This window comes from Penicillium concentricum (assembly GCF_028827145.1).
Source record: "Penicillium concentricum strain IBT 3081 chromosome Unknown utg000002l_segment0_segment0, whole genome shotgun sequence".
Lineage (NCBI taxonomy): Eukaryota > Fungi > Ascomycota > Eurotiomycetes > Eurotiales > Aspergillaceae > Penicillium > Penicillium concentricum.
In genome coordinates, this window is record NW_026622755.1 from 9,567,920 (window position 1) to 9,586,493 (window position 18,574).

General features: G+C 47.4%; 9 protein-coding genes across 9 annotated transcripts; 6 read left to right on the forward strand and 3 right to left on the reverse strand.

Moving 5' to 3' along the window:
- Window positions 1–737: 737 nt before the first annotated feature.
- On the forward strand, window positions 738–3,519 carry N7517_007360 (Rab GTPase-binding exocyst subunit SEC15; the record flags this gene model as incomplete). The annotated part of the gene is made up of 9 exons (XM_056725090.1): window positions 738–785; window positions 841–1,833; window positions 1,917–2,048; window positions 2,105–2,206; window positions 2,256–2,365; window positions 2,434–2,569; window positions 2,623–3,072; window positions 3,131–3,381; window positions 3,441–3,519. 9 exons carry the CDS (start codon window positions 738–740, stop codon window positions 3,517–3,519), a joined length of 2,301 nt encoding a protein of 766 aa, XP_056581340.1.
- A 496-nt stretch (window positions 3,520–4,015) lies between these two features.
- hapE (CCAAT-binding factor complex subunit HapE) lies at window positions 4,016–5,182 on the reverse strand (the record flags this gene model as incomplete). Its single annotated transcript, XM_056725091.1, has 5 exons — window positions 4,016–4,018; window positions 4,075–4,713; window positions 4,769–4,825; window positions 4,933–4,946; window positions 5,098–5,182. 5 exons carry the CDS (start codon window positions 5,180–5,182, stop codon window positions 4,016–4,018), a joined length of 798 nt encoding a protein of 265 aa, XP_056581341.1.
- Window positions 5,183–5,927: 745 nt separating this feature from the next.
- On the forward strand, window positions 5,928–6,871 carry N7517_007362 (Fcf2 domain-containing protein; the record flags this gene model as incomplete). The annotated part of the gene is made up of 3 exons (XM_056725092.1): window positions 5,928–6,067; window positions 6,122–6,272; window positions 6,497–6,871. The coding sequence occupies 3 exons, from the start codon at window positions 5,928–5,930 to the stop codon at window positions 6,869–6,871; spliced, it is 666 nt and encodes a 221-aa protein (XP_056581342.1).
- A 167-nt stretch (window positions 6,872–7,038) lies between these two features.
- N7517_007363 (purine-nucleoside phosphorylase) lies at window positions 7,039–8,313 on the reverse strand (the record flags this gene model as incomplete). Its single annotated transcript, XM_056725093.1, has 7 exons — window positions 7,039–7,083; window positions 7,135–7,414; window positions 7,465–7,667; window positions 7,724–7,788; window positions 7,847–7,926; window positions 7,980–8,058; window positions 8,112–8,313. 7 exons carry the CDS (start codon window positions 8,311–8,313, stop codon window positions 7,039–7,041), a joined length of 954 nt encoding a protein of 317 aa, XP_056581343.1.
- A 560-nt stretch (window positions 8,314–8,873) lies between these two features.
- On the forward strand, window positions 8,874–10,032 carry N7517_007364 (mitochondrial 37S ribosomal protein uS10m; the record flags this gene model as incomplete). The annotated part of the gene is made up of 5 exons (XM_056725094.1): window positions 8,874–8,924; window positions 8,979–9,199; window positions 9,258–9,302; window positions 9,370–9,794; window positions 9,878–10,032. 5 exons carry the CDS (start codon window positions 8,874–8,876, stop codon window positions 10,030–10,032), a joined length of 897 nt encoding a protein of 298 aa, XP_056581344.1.
- A 421-nt stretch (window positions 10,033–10,453) lies between these two features.
- On the forward strand, window positions 10,454–11,857 carry N7517_007365 (tryptophan--tRNA ligase MSW1; the record flags this gene model as incomplete). Its single annotated transcript, XM_056725095.1, has 5 exons — window positions 10,454–10,855; window positions 10,931–11,011; window positions 11,062–11,177; window positions 11,225–11,343; window positions 11,409–11,857. 5 exons carry the CDS (start codon window positions 10,454–10,456, stop codon window positions 11,855–11,857), a joined length of 1,167 nt encoding a protein of 388 aa, XP_056581345.1.
- A 704-nt stretch (window positions 11,858–12,561) lies between these two features.
- N7517_007366 (pepsin-like aspartic protease) lies at window positions 12,562–14,055 on the forward strand (the record flags this gene model as incomplete). Its single annotated transcript, XM_056725096.1, has 3 exons — window positions 12,562–12,657; window positions 12,723–13,041; window positions 13,106–14,055. The coding sequence occupies 3 exons, from the start codon at window positions 12,562–12,564 to the stop codon at window positions 14,053–14,055; spliced, it is 1,365 nt and encodes a 454-aa protein (XP_056581346.1).
- A 1,452-nt stretch (window positions 14,056–15,507) lies between these two features.
- N7517_007367 (uncharacterized protein) lies at window positions 15,508–16,266 on the forward strand (the record flags this gene model as incomplete). Its single annotated transcript, XM_056725097.1, has 1 exon — window positions 15,508–16,266. The coding sequence occupies one exon, from the start codon at window positions 15,508–15,510 to the stop codon at window positions 16,264–16,266; it is 759 nt and encodes a 252-aa protein (XP_056581347.1).
- A 560-nt stretch (window positions 16,267–16,826) lies between these two features.
- N7517_007368 (sterol desaturase family protein) lies at window positions 16,827–17,943 on the reverse strand (the record flags this gene model as incomplete). Its single annotated transcript, XM_056725098.1, has 2 exons — window positions 16,827–17,607; window positions 17,675–17,943. The coding sequence occupies 2 exons, from the start codon at window positions 17,941–17,943 to the stop codon at window positions 16,827–16,829; spliced, it is 1,050 nt and encodes a 349-aa protein (XP_056581348.1).
- Between the last annotated feature and the right edge of the window lie 631 nt (window positions 17,944–18,574).

Genomic DNA, 18,574 nt, shown 5'->3' on the forward strand with positions numbered 1-18,574 from the left:
AATGAATCTTATACATATTATACTACTTACCTAGGTAGGTACATATGTTGGAACCTTGGAAAGTATAGACATTGACGCTAATGACGACGCTAGTACGGAATAGGACTAGCGCAAATCTTCTGTAGACATCCACCGAGGAAAATTGAAGCTTTTTGTAGCGGCTCTGGAAGTAGTCGGGCATGACTTTAAGAGATTTATGCGACTAGGACAGCTTTAGCGCCTAGGACTTAGTAAAATGTAGAGATTTGTGCGAGGATAGCTTCAGATTCTTCAAATATAAAGATTTATGCGGGCTTCAATACCTAGGGGTGGATTAGGGAGACTTGCGCCGTCGGAGAGGTTCCAAATCATCTATAATCGGGTGAGTACAGAGATTTGCAAGGTAAGAATAGCTTCAATCTTATCAAATATGGAGATTTGTACGGTCGGAAGAGCTTTAATTATAGAGAATGTTTATAGTACGCCGTGCGTTGGGCCGAGTATAGTTAGTTAGAGCGATGTCGAAAGTGGTGGCCTAGATCAGATGGCACCAACGCTTGAAATATCAGGCATCAACCTTGGCAAGTCGCCTTTCAAAGGCGGTAATGCACATTGGTGGCAGATCGAACGTCTGACCGCCTGTGGACGTCAATGAGTACCTATAAGCTTGAGATCATCTACTCTAGATAAAGTTGCAAGCCTAGCAAGTGGGAAGTATTGACTATCGGGCTTTCCTTCGGCTATGAAGTTGAGCCATTATGCCACCCATGGCTCCAATGCTCAATGAGCCACATGTTTTGAACCAAGTGAGCCAGCCGAGCACGTTGGAGGATGTACCTCAACTGACTTTCTTGTCCTTAGATTATCATCTCACCCTCCGATACAGACTATCTGGATCAGCTCATCCCTTCAATCAGAGATTACAGCGTTGGAAACCGCACTCCACAACTCCTGCAGTCACTGTCCCGGTTCGCCGGCAACAAGGAGTCCGAGATCGAAAGCATATGCAACACAAACCACCAGGAGTTCGTCTCATCTGTCAATTCACTGCTTCGAATTAGAGAGGGGACAGTGAGCTTGACAGCAGAGATTCTGGACTTAAATCAATCTATCCAAACCAGTACCGAACGCCTAGCCGAGCAGAAGAAAGCACTGGTGGAGTCGCGTGGCCACCGACAGAACATTGATGAGACCAGTCGCGCCATTCAGGATTGCTTAGAGGTGCTGCGTCTAGCCAACCAAGTCCATGATCTTTTGGCAAAGAAAAACCACTACGCAGCGTTGCGGGCGCTGGAGGAATTACAAAATGTCCATTTGAAGGGGGTGACTCAATACAAGATTGCAGTCATGATACAACGCTCAGTTCCCGCGACACAGAGAGCCATCGCGGAAGCAGTGATGTCAGATCTCAACACTTGGCTTTATCGCATTCGAGAAATGTCTCAATACCTGGGGGAAATTGCGCTCTTCCACACAGACCAGCGGAAAACAAGACAAAAACAAAGAGCGGAAAGAATCCCTTATCTAGAGCATTTCAATTTAAACTCTGCGATTGAATTGGTGGCCGATGAAGATGAAGAGTATGACCTACTCCAGAATGAAGATCTACAGGTTGACTTCACGCCGCTGTTCGAGTGTTTGCATATCCATCAATCCTTGGGACATATGGATAAATTCCGAGTTGAATACGCGACCACCCGCCGAAGACAGAAAGAACTTTTGCTTCCGTCTTCCATCACCCTTGTTGATGAAGATGGTTCTAGTCTGCACAATCTCTTGGAAGAGATGGCCGGATTTGCCATTGTTGAACGGGCCACAATGAAAAGAGCCCCCGATCTTAGGTCGTCCGTCGATGTAAGAAATCATGTTTCCCTTCCCTTTGCTTTCTTTCCAACGAGGGGCCTTCCAGAAATGATCTGACCTGTGCCTCCAAATAGATTGACGAGCTGTGGGATTCGATGTGCCAAGGGGCTGTAGTGTTGATATCGAAAGCACTTCATGAAGTCGACAACGCTGAAAGTATTCTCAGCATCAAGAATCTGATTGCTCTATTCATGCAGACGATGAATGTAGGTAGACCCATTTCTATTATCATGGGCTCAAATGACTGATATACATATCGCAGACATGGAACTTCCCCGTGCGGGTTTTTGATGACTTCTTGTTGACGCTCTTTGGCAAATATGCCGAACTCCTGAAGAAAAGATTCAGTGACGATTTCCAGGAGGTACGGCTGCTCCCCCCTACCAATCTATTTTAGATGCTGACACTGCCAGATTGTGTCAACGGATGATTATATGCCCATGCCCATACAGACCCAAGAGGAGTACGACAAAGTCCTTAACGTCAGCTGGTACAGCCCTGAGCAACCTCGTGAGGAACAAATGTAAGTTGTAAATCAACCAGGGCCGATTGGTCCTTATTCAGACCTAGCTGATCATTGACTTGTTTTAGATTCCCATGCATATTACCATTCTCCCGAATGTATCCGCTGTGTTGCATTGATATCCATAATTTCCTGAACCAGTTTTATCTCTTCGCGAGTGACGGCTTCGCGAATACAAATGTGATTGATGAGACACTGAAGAATGTGAGTTCGAACCAACATACTCAAGACCTATGACTCAACAACTAACCTAGCAGGATCTGGATGACCTCCTTTCACAAGAAGTCTGCGACACTTTAGTGGAGCGTCTTTCCTCGCAATATCTAGGTCAGATCGTTCAGATTCTAATCAACCTGGAACACTTCGAGCTAGCTTGCCGCGAGCTGGAACTCTTATTAGCAGCAGCCCGATCACAGAACTCCACCGGCATCTCAATCGCGTTGAGGGCTACTGAAAAGTTCAAAAGCAACAAGAAGGCGGCTGAGAAGCGTATCTTCGAGGTAGTCAATTCCAAAATCGATGATCTTATCGAGACAGCTGAGTACGAGTGGATGTCACCTACACCTCCCACAGAGCCGAGCAACTACATGCAAACCTTGACTCGTTTCTTGTCCAATATCATGAACTCTACGTTGTTGGGTCTGCCAACGGAAATCAAAGAGCTTATCTACTTTGACGCTCTTAGTCATGCTGCCAACATGATTCTGGTGAGATTTTTATAAACCCTAATCCATTGGAACAGAGACTTATTGACTGGCCATACAGGCGCAACCATTATCCCCAGATGTGAAGAAAATCAATCCTAACGGAGTGGCAGCATTAGCAAAAGATGTTGAATACCTGGCCGAATTCGTGGATAGCTTAAATGTCCCGATTCTTCGCGAGAACCTCGACGAGCTACAGCAAACCGTGCAGTTGATGCAAGCGGACAGTGCAGACGAGTTTTACGACATTTCTACGAGGAACAAGAAATATGGACGCGTTGACGCCATGCAAGGGCCCATTTTGCTGGAAAAGTACGGTTTGAAATCTACATCTTATTGCCGTGAATTACCTGCTAACTAGTCGTGAATAGGCTCACACGCAGTGTTCAAGCCCCCACCAAGGTGGATAAGTTTGCAACTCTTTCATCGCGCTTCAAGAAGACTGGATAAATCTATGAGTGTGTTATGTGTAATGCCACGTTTACCTATAAGAAGAATAGTTGGCCGCTTATGCGGCCTTATGCTTGTGATATCTTTCAGTGGTCTTCCCAGTGGTATTTTCAGTGAGCTTCTCAGATATTCTACTTAGATGTCTCTTTTTAAGATATCTTCTCTCCCATCTTATTTTTATGCAGCATAGGTAGGTAGACAGCAGAAAGAAAGAAGAGGCTTAATTGGTGAAACCCACTTTTCTATGCATAAAACTTCCAGGGTCGAACCTGCTCATTCCGTACATAAAAGATTCCTGGGGAATATCAGAAAGATCGGGAGTCGCTTAATCACCACTACAGCATTGCCCTTGCCTTGCGTGGGAAAATAAAATAATAAATCAAATAAGAACAGTAAGAACAGTAAGAAACAAAAAGAAAACGGACCAAAATTCGCCTTTGAACGCGATCAACTACATGAATAAAACGACAGACTGGACCATGTGCGGATGACACATTCACTTGACGGTCAAAATTAGCTTGTCTGCTGAAGATGAGAGATGTGACAACTACGTACCTGCTGAGGAGGGAGATGCGGGTAGGCGTACATCCCCTCGAACATTTGGGACTGAGGCTGACCATACGCCGCGGATGGGTCTGATTGAACGGCTCCGGGATACATGGCAGGTTGCGGACGGTATTCCTGCTCCTGAGGCATACCGTGCTGGCCAAGGGAGGCGTAGTCGGCAGGGCCCATGTGCTGCTGGTGCGGTTGAACCCCATGCGGGGCAGGGGGCAGCTGACCGGGGGCAGCAGAAGGTCCTGGGGCGGTACCAGCAGCCTGACTCGACCGTTTAGCATGAGAGGTTGCCTCTTCGCGGGGAACTATATCAATCAGGAAGTCAAACATGTCCGATTTGGACAGAGCAGCGGCGATGTCGGATCGCTGCAGGGTACGACGTTTGTTGTCCTCGGCGTGGATCCAGGCGCGCATAGTCAGCTCGGTGATGAAGATATCACAACCCTTAGCAAACAAGATGGGTGCTTCTGCGGATATCATCTTGACCTCCGGGTCCGCTTTCATCACCTTCTTGATGCGGGCCAATGGCAACTGGTGGATCTTGTAGTCATGGTTGTCTGATTCCAGGTGGTTGATGACATGTTGCCAGTAGGTCGTTAGGATATCACGGGCAGTTCCTTGAAGGCCTTGGTTTACCTAGTTCTGATGAGTATCGAGCTTAATATGTGTCTGGTCATCTTAGGCGCCTTACATTGGCCCAAGTACCAGTGTACAACTCGGCAACTGGCGCATAACCTTGCGCTGAGAGCTATTTTAACGCAACTTTGATTAGTTGCTAGTCAAGACATTTCGCGCGATCATCGTAGAGGGAAGGTAAGGGTGTAAGGCTCGCGCGGCTCACCGCAATGGACATACCGCTGCGCTAGCACCTATGATAATGGCCATTGTCAGTCTCCATTTGTATCGATTGTATAGCCGAGAAGTAGCAAATAAACCAGCAGAGTGGCCCTTTGACGGACTCGATGCGTAGTTCTGGCGCGTTCAACATAGCTTTGGCGCAATGGTTAACTTGGGACTTACCATAATGACCCCCATTTCTAACATCATAGATCGGCTGCGGCTGCTGTCTGCCCTGCTGCGCAGTGCCTTGAGGGGATTGCTCCATGCTGGCTCTGGGATGTGTCGGGTAGATGGTGCTCTGGAGGGACCGATAGGATGCGACGCGACCCGGTGTGAGATGCGGGGAGGTGGGTGGAGGATCTTAGAACAAAGAAAGAATTGACGCGATATAAAAACGGTACTAGATGAGTGTCACAGTCAGAGACTATATGAAGCCTGTGGTGTTCCAGGTCGCGCGTTGGGTGCCAAGCTGGTGTTCAGCTTAGCTGTCTGACGTTCCCCGGAGCCACACCCCTCCGAGCTTGATGTTGTATAATACCTATACAATGTATGGATGTGAGATAAGGGATTTATATCTGAGATAGTAATAGTTGCAGATAATTAGGTCTAATTTAAATAGTATAAGGGTTCTATAGCATTGTTATACTCTGTTGCAATGGAAATAATGTGCATTTGTATCTATAACTTGGGCATATCTTGAGAAATACCTCTGATAGGTGAATCTCTCGGGGCCTTCGACTTTCAATACAGCTGTACCATTAGAACGGTACTTTGGGAGTAAGTACTAGTACTTAGTTTCTACGTATAAAGAAAGCCAATTAGCGTGTACCGAATACTAAATAGGCAAGTTACTTTAGTCACCTGACACCGCTCCACTCTGGCAAGCAGAAATTTCTCACAAACGTTTTTCCGGCCCCGGGAAGGAACAAGCAAAGCTAAGAAAAAATATAAATTCTCTCTGCTCACCTTAAAACTTCTTGAGCTTTTGCTACCCTCCCTATTCACCAGGGATGGCTGACTCAACATGTGTTCAGGATGTTCAGGAAGACCTGACTGATGATCAGATTCAGCAGCTGCTTCTCGAGGCAGAGACTCGCCTGAGAGGTCCCAATACGCTGAGCACCGAGACTGATGATCTGGCATCTATCAGGTATGGAACCCTTTTAAGATTTGATAAGCTAGAATTTAGACTGACCTCCACTAGGATCCCGAAATTGTCACCTGGGTCCTCGCTGGAAACATACATTCGCCAGGGAGATGATGTTGCTACTGTCGATGCTGCAAAGATTACCGACCAAAAGCAGAAGGAGTTGGCCAACTCTCTTCGCAAGGTTGAGATCAAGAAAGTGAATACCGTGAGTCACCCAATTGCCTCCTTTCTGTCTTTCTTTTTTTTCTGCTATGAGGAAAATATTCCCAACGCGAAGCGCTTGATGCGGCGTCAGCAGTCCGTTTTGGACTGTGCTGCACCAGTGAGAGCCTTTTTATTCATAGTTACTCTGAGCATTCATCACAATTACTATATTTTCTCGGTGTGCGATGTTTGTGGCCAATTGCTAACAATCGTCACCCTTGATAGGACAAGCCTACTGCTGGACCTGAGTGGTTCAACCTCCCGAAGACAGAAATGACCCCAGAGCTTAAGAGAGATCTGCAGCTCATCCGGATGCGTTCTGTGCTGGATCCCAAGCGTCACTACAAGAAGGAAAATGGCAAGGCCAAACCGCCAGAGTATTCCCAGGTCGGAACCATCATCCAGGGTTCTACCGAGTTCTTCAGCAATCGTATCGTCAAGAAGGACCGCAAGAAGAACTTCGTCGAGGAAACATTGGCACTCGAGCGTGGCACGAAACGCTTCCAGTCCAAATACAGGGATATCCAAGCCAGCAAAACAAGCGGAAAGAAGTCCTTCTACAAGGACCTGCAGGCAAAGAGAACCCGGAAGAACAAGTGAATTGTCGGTCTCTACTTTCGTCAAACTATGCCAGGGATGGCAACAACTCTATGTTAGCCATGGCCGACGTCTCAACGACATGGGCCTCTGCTAGGATCCCAATAAGCTGGACTTAGATCGTTGCGATCTGAGATCATCATATGCATTCATCTATGTCAAGCCCAGTCTCAAACACGATCAAAGACATCCACAAGGGTTTCGACAACCAGTCTCTGGATCGATGTCAATTTCATGGTCTTCCAAAATTGATGTAATGATCTTACCTGCATATCATTGGCTGCCTCGCGGCCAGCTTCAAGGACCTCTTCGTGTCCTGCCATGCCCTCCTCCAGAAGAGCGCTCAGTTCGGCTGCTGCTTTATTCTGGAGCAAGTCATCATCTCCCCGAGGTACGGGAGACAACACGACCTTGTTGGTGACCAAACTAAAGGCAAGCACTCGCAAGCCACAATGTCTGGCGGTGACAATCTCCGGTACTGTGGACATTCCAACCACGTCGGCCCCAAGCATTCGAAGCATGCGGCTTTCGGCTCTTGTCTCGTAGCTTGATGCTATCAGAATCGAGTGCAAAGGGACTGCGGTGGGGTGACTTACGTGGGACCTCCGCAGAATGCATATACACCCTCGTGCAACTTTCTCTTGCTTTCCGGTGAAATGAGTTTCTTCCATGACTGATGCACATGACGACGAAGCTCAAGGTCATAGGCGTCAGACAGCGGTGGGAATCGCACTCCAAATTCATCTTCGTTGGCTCCTCTCAGTGGATGAGTTCCTGCCAGACCTGCGAGGAAGAGATGCTGTAACCCGGTGTTAGAAAACCTCCACGATAGCTTCGACGGGGGTTTTCTCTTACATCATTCAATAGAACGATATCCCCCACAGAATACTCAGAATTCAAACCACCGGCCGCATTGGTCACTACCAAACATCATTAATTCTTGCCCTTCTGTAACATCAAAGATCATGTATAACGTACAAACAACGGTATTCACTTGCAACTGCTTGAACACTCGAATTGGGAATGACACCTGATCAATCGTGTGTCCCTCGTAGTAACTAAGTCAAGGTCAGCTGTGATATTACAAGCAGAAATGAGGGCTTAGGCTGACTGAGCACGGCCAACCATCAGCACTGCAGGGATTTTCTGGCCGAGAAGACCAAAAACCAGCTTTCCAGCATGTCCAACGACTTTGGAATGTTAGAACCTCTTCTTTTACCCCGAAGAAGATAGATGACCAAACCTGTTGAGCGAGGGAAGTGGGGGATAGATGCATAGTCGAATTCAATCCGTGACTCGGTGTCAATAGTATCTGCAAGCCCTCCTAGTCCTGAGCCACATACAATTGCGACATGAGGCTTTTGCAGAGCCTCTGGCAACTTGGCTCTGAGATACGCAACCGCTTCGTTGGCCCGCTCGAACGAGGACAGGTCTGTTTTTGTCATTTTGGCAGAAGTCAGTCTTGTATACACGGGTATAAAGAAGTAGAATATATAAAGTGGAAGGTAGGATTGCACCAAAAAAAAAAGCGATGTTTCCAAGTGCGGAGTCACATGGTTCCATTGCCCAGGTCGCTAGTTTGGCGGGGGTGCTATGATCCGATTCATAATAGGAATCATTTGAGATAAGCAGGATAACTACGTCTGATAACCCCAGACGTCTTTTGAGCAGAAGATTTCATCTTAAAGGTTGAAGTAAGAGAGTTGATCACCTATGGAACACATCTATAGATACAGTAACATAGGGCACAAGGTTGCACACTCGGGATTTTAGACAAAATTGTATAAATTATCAATCCATGGGAGCTGGTCTATCACCCTTTGTCATTATTGTATCAGTATCATTGTAATATATAATAAATAAATAAATAGATCACTGTCCGGAGTACTCCGTAGTCTCAGGCGCTTTCTCTATATCCAAATTCCCCACTCACCGCCCTGGACTCGCTCCCCGAAAAAACCCATCCGCTAATAACAACGGATCTCCCTCAAAATCACGATTAACAATGTTCTCATACACATCGCGCTCCTTAATTGGAGTGAGCAAGCACCTCAGGGTATGTGCTCATGTTGTTTGACTCACAATTCCCGCGCTAACAGCTCCTTGGAAGGTGCCTGTGCCATTCCGCTCTCTATCATCCCCAACCCAGCCAACTCCGCCGGAGCAAGCGAAGACACCCACCCAAGCCCCAACACCGACCCCTACACCAGTCGCTCCTGCAGAAGCTGCCCCTGTGGCCCCTACTCCTGCTGCTACCCCTGCCGCTACACCCGTTGCGACTCCCGTTGCTGCCCCCGCCGCTACCGCCCCTGCATCGACTACTCCAGTAGCGTGAGATATTCCTCAATTCTAGTATAATTTGGGTTTGTGGCTGATTGAGACAATTCAGATCGACGGAAGCCGAGCAGATCATCAAGCCTAGCGTTAAGGAATGGTTAGTACTCAACGCGATTGACTCAATGCCAAAATATATCAAAGATCACTGCTCACAGTTTGGTTAGGTCTGAACGGTTAGGAGCATTCGGCGAGGAGAGCCGACTTCCACGAAGCGTGCAAGCCATATACCTACGTCCTTTGCGGAGGAAGGCAGAGTACGGCCTCCCGGTCTGCGACCTTCAATTGCGATCATACAGCGTCCGTAACGTGGAGTTCTTCACCGACTTCGCCATCCGTGCCGCTTACTACCTCAACCTCCCCGTGTCCGGGCCTGTGCCTCTCCCCCGCATCGTTGAACGCTGGACCGTCCCCCGAAGCAACTTCGTGCACAAGAAGAGCCAGGAGAACTTCGAGCGTATCACCCTCCGCCGACTGGTTCAGATCAAGGATGGAAATCCACAAGCGGTGCAGGCGTGGCTTGCGTTCCTCCGGAAGCACGCATTTTACGGAGTCGGTATGAAGGCAAATATCTGGGAGCACGATAGTCTCGGTATGGATACACTTTTTTTCTTTCTTTTTTCGCCTCGATGGCGTCTTCGTTGATCAAGCCACTAACCATCGATTCTAAAACAGATGCTGGTAAGGCTATGGACGCTTCTGTCGCCGAGGTGGAAGAGGCCCTTCGCCCCGAGCTTGCGCAATTCGGTCAGCGGAAGGACAACTCGGCCCCCGGCACGATATTCGATACTTTGAACAGTGAGCGATTCGGAGAGCGCAAGGGTCTATAGATGGAATGATCTACTGCTGAACTTGTATACCCGTGAACATCCGGACTTGGTGTCTTTGCTGCAGGCGCTATTTTCATTATATTCAAAAGCCTTTTTTGATCTAGGCCATATGTATTTTACTGTTTTACTATTCTCATTTAAGCCCAGATGAAAGGAAGCTTATATATACTGAAAGAGGTTGCTCGACACAACCGGGTCCCTAGTAGACGTGCTCTGAAATCAATTTGCAGTGAAATTAGCCTATAGGTGTAGACCATGATGCCCACCTGCGCACTACCGTTTTATGCCGACACATTGTACGATATCGATCACGTGATACATATCGCGTTTCGCGTTTTTCAGGGTCATTAGGAGCTACGGCAGTACGAAGTGATTGCACTTAAGAAATTCCATTCTCGCGCCGATTGAGAGTTTGTTGGAGATGTCTGCCAACGCGATGCGTCGTGAATTTGCCTCGCTGGGGTCATTGCGTGTGAAACATCTCCATATCCGTCCAAGCGGGCTCTCCCTTCTCCCAAGGAGATGCCATCGATGGAACAGCTCAAGCACCACGCCGCCAGCACATGAGCCTATTATATTTTCCGGGATTCAGCCCACTGGCGTGCCTCATTTGGGCAATTATCTAGGAGCTTTACATCAATGGGTGAAGCTCCAGGAAAATGCAGCCGAAGGAACCAAGCTGTTTTTCTCTATTGTTGATCTACATGCATTGACAGTACCGCAAGACCCAGCTCAATTGAAGAGATGGAGGAAGGAGGCCTTTGCAACGTTGCTTGCTGTGGGCCTGGATCCTAAGCGCTCTACCATATTCTATCAGTCCGGTGTAGGTTCTGTTTTATACCTGTCGGCTACCAAAGCACAATAGAGACTTTAGAGACTTTATATTGACATCTATCAGGTGCCGGCACATACTGAGTTGATGTGGATTCTCAGCACGGTGGCTTCCATGGGGTATCTGTCACGTATGACACAGTGGAAGGTGAGCGGTCCCGTAATTTTTATAAAAGGCATTCTATTGACACCGTCCAGAGTAAACTACAACTACCAGACGATGCCACACTTGATGATTCGGCGGCACGGGCACAACTGCGACTTGGTCTTTTCTCCTATCCAGTACTACAAGCTGCTGATATCCTTGTGCACAGGTATTTTCCTCGTCTATACTGGCGCGTTCTTTACTAATGGTCAGCAGAGCTACCCATGTCCCCGTCGGAGAAGACCAAAGACAGCACCTGGAGTTTTCCAGATATACCGCGAACAGCTTCAACCACCTCTACGGGCCTATCTTCCCCATCCCAGAGGCATTGATATGTAAGATAACAACTTTCCCGTGCCAGCAGGAACAGAATGAGCAGACCAGATACTAAATTGACCAGCTCCTGCCAAACGAGTGATGTCCCTTAAGGAACCCACATCCAAGATGTCCAAATCGCACGCCGATGAGAAATCCCGGATCATTCTTACCGACTCACCGGCCGAAATCCGCAAGAAAGTCAAGGTAGCCTTGACAGACTCGGCAGCGAGCATCACCTACGACCCGATCTCTCGACCTGGCGTGTCTAATCTCATCGAGATCCTAAGTCACCTGGAAGGTGTATCGTGCGAAGCGATTGCGGCTGATTTCCACACCGCAAGTCTCCGCGCGCTCAAGGAACATGTTGCAGACCGGATTGCATACCATTTGCAGGAGATCCGGGATCGGTATATTACGATCATGGAAGATAAGACTGGGTACCTGGAGTCGGTAGCCGAAGAGGGAGCCGAAGCAGCGCGGGCCAACAGTCGGGAGACCATGCGGCAGATTCGGGATGCGATGGGTCTGTGATTGGCAAGTAGAATGGATTGTACAATATTAGATTAGTGAATGATTTGTATAGTAAGATTGTATTAGAATATAAGTATAAGAGTCAGATATGTATAGATTCTGAAGCCCAAAGTGGGCTGAGGGTGGAGTCATCCGCGTCATCAACGCGCACTACGTATGTAGCCTACGTATGCTAAGGATTTTATGTATGATTCTGTTTTGTTTTCGATCTAAGATTGAAAGTGAATTAAACGTAGATATTATATAATATTTTAGGTGTGGATTGCGCACCTATATGTTATATAGACGGGTTGTACAGTTGGGTTTATGCTTGGTGACGACAGCACTATTCCGCCTTACCCGTATTAAATTTATCAAGGCAGAGTAGAAACTATAGTCCTGCCTTAGCCGGCTGGACCGAACTCATTGGCACATCCAGAGGATATCACTCACAGCCTTCCCAATTTCCTCTTCCTTATTTACCTTTGCTTTTTTTTCCAACTTGCTCCAAGTCGCTACCCATCAATCTAATCCTCCCTATAAGATATCATCCTCTCAAACAGTTTAAGAAACCGGATATCTCGTCGATCTCTCACATTTCGGACCGAATTCGAGTGACGATCGGCGCTATCATGAAAAATGCATGGATCCTATTGGCCACTGGCCTAGTATTGCCAGTCTGGGGTATAACTCTTCATCGAAGAGATAATCCCGCAGTGGTGCAAATGGATATTCAACGAAAGGATGTTCTCGATCCCGTCGCTAGAGATCAAGCGAGGAGAAAACGTTCCGAGACAGTCAGTCAAGCATTGGACAATGAGGTACGCATATGTATATTTTTAGAAACATCACTTTACGGGACTATGATGCTAATGTTTCTGCCTAGGAAACTTTATACTTCTGCAACGTCACTCTGGGTACCCCGGAGCAGAGTTTACGTCTCGTCCTCGACACTGGAAGTAGTGATTTGTGGTGCAACACGCCAAATTCTACTCTCTGTGAATCCACCCAAGCTGCCTGCGCCCAATCGGGTACTTACAACTCGAGTGCTTCCTCCTCATATTCATTTGTGAACTCGGACTTCAATATTAGCTATGCCGATGGATCTAGCGCTATTGGAGACTATGTTTCCGACACTCTTACTATCGGAGGCACAACTATTAAAGACTTCCAATTCGGCATTGGGTTTTTGTCTGGTTCTCCAGGTGAGTGATTTGTGTTAGATATAACGCTAATTATCATAGAGCTAACATTGATGTTTGTGTATAGAGGGTGTCCTGGGTATAGGATATACTGCGAATGAAGTTCAGGTTGGTAGAAATGGAGACGCTCCTTATGCCAATCTGCCCAAGGCAATGGTGAACAAAGGAATAATCCAATCAAATGCCTACAGTCTCTGGCTGAACGACCTGGATGCGAGCACAGGCTCGATTTTGTTTGGTGGAGTCAACACTAAGAAATACCACGGCACCCTGCAGACAGTTCCCATCCAGAAAGTCCATGGACAGTATGCGGAGTTCATTATTGCACTCACTGGAGTTTCTCTCACTACTCCTAGCGGCAAAAAATCCCTTTCTTCAAGTTCCATTCCTGCGGGCGTGTTACTGGATTCGGGAAGCTCTCTTTCATACCTTCCAGACGCCCTTGTTCAGGAAATCTACAGCGATCTCGGAGTTTCTTACGAGGCGGACAGTGGCATTGGCTATGTTGAATGCAGCATAACAGAGCAGGAAATCACCCTCGGTTACACGTTCTCATCCCCGACGATCAGCGTGGGAATTGACGAGATGGTCATCGATGTTGGCGATCTGTATTTCAAGAACGGCAAGCGAGCCTGTGTTTTCGGTATTGTTCCCGCGGGAGGCAGCACGGCAGTCCTGGGAGATACGTTCCTCCGCAGTGCATACGTGGTATACGATCTCGCCAATAATGAAATCTCCCTCGCCAACACCAACTTCAACGCCACCGAAAGTGATGTCTTGGAGATCGGGACTGGCAGTGATTCCGTCCCCGGTGCGAGTGAAGTCTCGAACCCAGTGACGACCGCGCCAGTTGGTGGCGCCGCTGCTCGCATTGGAGGTCCACATGGAGGATCCACCGGCCTCGGTGGCTCGGCCTCTGCCACTGCCACAGGGAATATGGCCATTCCCAGGGCGACAGCTATGCCAAAGCATTTGGCTGTCGGCCTTGCCGGAGTTGGAGCTATGTTGGTTCTCTAAGACCTTTGGATGATCACATTTTTTTCTTATGTATATACCTTGCATCCTGTGGTGTATTTGGAGTCTGCGAAGGCTCTACCTAGATTTACTTCCGTCATACTCCCCAATTCTCTAGTTATGTGTTATGAAATGTACGGCATATGAATTATTCAATACGTGATCCAGATGTAGCAGTGTCCATGTAGGGTAGAAAGTTGCCTTCACACATGGCTGGTCAAACATGACGGGCTAGAGGACAATATAGATCAATCAACGATATAGCCCACACAGGTATTATATATATTTATCTACCAGAAAAGATATACATATGTATGTAGCATTGATAAATTCCAATTTAAACATCAACATTCGAAGACCAAAACTGGCTGCCGATAACGAGATCTCATTTGCTACATCCAGAAAGGACGAGCAGATACTAAATGACACATCGCAATACCTGAAAGCCCTTACACTTCCGATCCCCAACATGCACCGCTAATAGTCTTCACTCGTTCTCAGTTTAGCAAAGTGCCATTCGACGAGAACCAGATGGTCACACGGGTGGATGGATACCTGGAAAAATGAACTGGCACGAACGACATATTTGCAATAACTAAGGTAAAACCTCGATGTTAAGACCGGTGAAGCATCCTGAACTCTGGCAAGAAACAGCGGAGACTGTGGCTTGGCTGATGCATGAAAGCCACGGCGGCATAGAGACAGTGAGCTAAGCCTGATCATTACAATACGGATTTTGTTCTGACTGTGCAGATATCTGATCTCACATCAAAGCAAAATGAAAGAAGAATTTCCACCCTATGCAAAAATACAAGCCTAGATGTATACTTATGAGCAAACAAAATGGGTGTACGAGGGTCTCAACTGAGATGAGATTATGGAAGAGGAATGTTGTATGCGCACTACGATTTACGATTGGGTTTTAGCAGCGGACGATGTTATTTTCTCATAGCAAAATATATAACCTCTTTTCTAGATGTATATAATTTGTATCTTGGCATCAATATGTGGAATTTCTTGGCACCAAATTTCTTTGACTGACCACCCCTCGAATTCCCATAATGCCTCGAATCCCCTTTTCTGTTATCATAAAAGCTCAACGGGAAAATTATCTTCTGCCTATACTCCTCAAGGAATGTCGCACAATCGATTCTGCTCGCAATGAACTTCGCTGGCTACGTGAGCGGGCAGTTCGCGATAGCCAGTCTCTTTCGTCAACGGCGGGATGGAGGAGCCGATTGAGATCTATGTGTCAGATGCGATCTAGAGGATATCCTCTCCAATATATCCTTGGAGATCAACCATTCGGCGACTTGGAGATTCTCTGCCGAAGAGGCGTTCTGATCCCAAGGTCTGCATATCAGATTTCCAAAAAAGCGATATGTCTTGCTGACCACTTTTCACAGACCAGAAACTGAATCATATACATACCAAGCGGCCAAATTAGTCCATGAAATGTCCCTGGACCGTAAAGACGCGTCCAAGTCCCCCGGCAAGGCGAGACCTTTGCGCGTCATTGATCTCTGCACTGGCACAGGTTGCATACCACTTCTTCTGCACGCATTACTTGCTCCTCATTTCCAGAAGCTGGAAATAATAGGAGTGGATATCAGCCCCACGGCCTTAGCCCTAGCCCAGGAGAACCTCGAACATAATCTGCAACTGGGCCAATTGGCATCCAGTGCAACCACAAACATCCGCTTTCACCGCGCCGATGTCCTCGAACATGGAAATGACAATTCAGTACCGTCCATTGAATCAATACTGCAAACGCAGTTCCCAAATTTTAGAGCATTGAACACCTCACTACCCGACCAAGAAAGTGGATGTGATCTATTAATTTCCAACCCACCATACATATCCCAAACAGAGTTCCGAAACGGCACCACTGCGCGCAGTGTACGGCGTTTCGAGCCCAAGCTGGCACTTGTACCTCCATACTCGGGCAACGAGATGGAAGACTGTATGCCTGAGGATATCTTCTACCACCGAATTCTCACTCTGGCATTCAAGTTGAAGGCCAAGCTCACGGTGCTGGAGTGTGGGGATTCTAGCCAGGCTAATCGAGTGGTTGCTCTTCACAGGCGACTTGCTTTGGCGGAATCTGGAAAGTTCAGTGCGGAGGTTTGGCCGACTCGAGAGAAGGATTTGGCTGATAATGGGTTTCATGTGACTGACGGATCGCGAGCTGTTATCATACGGACTCTCCGGTAGTGTATACAAGGTGTCTATCATTCTCGAGACTAGAGTACTCGATGGAAACAAAAGCTGGTGATGCCCAATATTAATTTCAGCCTTACGGATAAATTTGAACTAGTTTGGTATTTCTTGTTTCGTAGATTCGAAAGTGTCATATATATGCATACATTTTCGGCCTTAGGTGACCACTTAAACTTGCCAACGCATAGAAGAAAAGTGTACAGAAAGACTAACCAAGTGCATTTGGACCGCCCATAGATAAAAAGAAGAAAAAGAACATTATGTACAGAATGGGGTAGATCACCAACAAAGAGTGCTGGTAGTCAGTTTTTGAGGTATTAAAACAAATAAGAGATGCACAGGGCGAATTAATGTACTTGAATTAGTGTAAAAAAATGGCACAGGGAACAGCAGGGATGCAAAAATCCAAACCCAAAACTCAGGCCAAGAAAGCGCTGACAGACAGCCCGTCTATCGGGGAGTCGTGTAATGGGCCCCGAATGGTCCCTGCAGTCTAGAACCAAGTAAGCATTGTGAAGTCATGAAGAATGTGATATAGCCGTCCACGGGTCATTTCAAAGGTTCTTCTTGTCGGAGGAGTAGCTGCGATCGTCTTCGCCCTCGACATCCTTGAGGATCGTCTCCATCTCCTTGGCCTGTCGCTTCCACTCCTTGTCTCCCATCTTTGTCTCTCTGCGGAAAAGCTCCTCGTTGGGCTTGCGGTAGCTGCCACCCAGGCGATCCCACAGAGTGGTGAACTGTCCGTAGTTGTAGTTGAAGTACAAGTGGTGCATAGTGTGGCAGGCAGCACCGTTCACAATAGGGCTGTTGGCGACATACTCGCCATCGTGAATGAAGACAGTCCAGAGGTTGATGAAGCCGAACAGGAAGACGTAGGCGAACTTCTGCAGGGGGAAGATGAAGGGGAAGACGTGGTATGGGACACTCTGGGACCAGCCATCGAGTGGGTGGAAGGCGTGAGAGGCATAAGGGCTGGGCATGATCCACTTGTGGTGAGGCTTGTGCAGGGTCTTGTAGACGCGGGGGTGGTGCAGGCCACGGTGGATCCAGTAGATGAAGAAATCGGTAAAACAGATAAAGAAGGGGATTTGGATGAGGCTGTAGTACGGGAAGGGCTCTTCGGCGGTAGTGTCGTAGAGTTTGGCGTATCCGCGGACCTCAAGAACGAAGAAAGGTGCCGTCAAGAGGGACATTGGGGGCATTGCGGACATGGCCTGTCTGATCTCCATACCAATCTGGTTCTTGAGGAATTTGGGGTGGTTGTAGGTTGTCTTGTCCCAGATAAAGATGAACGAAAGCGTTGCGACCAAGAAGTAGACGAGCAGACCAAACAGCCTAATTGAGTGTTAGTTCTGGTGTTGCAAAAAAGTGGCGATAAGAAATGAAGGGATTAGCGCATTACCAAGTAATCAGGAAAAAGCTTGTAAATTGACGGTAGATGTTGTTTCTCGGCCAAGCACTCAGGTATGCGTATTTCGAGGGTTCCAGATAGATCATCTGTGTAGCCTGTTCATAGACAAAAGGTTCCGGCCCAAAAAGGGCCATTGAAGTGTTGGCGGCCGCATTGACGAAGGCCGGCAGCGAGATGGACGAAGAGAGTGAGGCGGGGAGGACTGCCGAATAGAGGCGATCACCAATAAAGGTGTCCCATAATTCGAGAATGATATCCATGATTGAGGGCACAGATAGGGTGGGGGGAAAGAGAAGAGGAATTGAGAGGTACTTGAAGGGAACAAAAAAAAAGGAGATCCACGGCGAATAACAAAATAGTCACACCAGCGCGGAACCGCCACAGCCGTTGCGATACCACCACTTAATAAGCCAATTCATCCAGGGGCGGATGGTATGATGCGGGATATAGTTCTTTTATGAGTGGACAGTGTTATATATGAAAGTACGATATTATATATATATATATATATTTTTTTTTCTATCACTTATACCTCTATGGTCTATGTACTAAAAAAAAAGAGAGTAGAAACTTAAAAGAACACAAGATACCCCTGGTTTGCCACAGTTGAATGCCTTGATGCCTGCGCCATATTGTGGCTATCTATGGCCCTATAAGTCATGTGATGACAAAAGTACATTACAGGTTGTACCAAATTGGTACTGCACGGGCCAGTTCCACTTCCGCTTCCCGTACTCAGAGGTACCTCCACTGCCCGCACTTGCGGGTGTAGATCCAAGCATTTCTTTGTATTTCGGGTATCTTCAGCCGGAATACAAAATACAGGTTTTATCTCGACTCTTGGAACATTTGAACCTCACGATCTGGACCCATCCATGTACTCTGTACTCT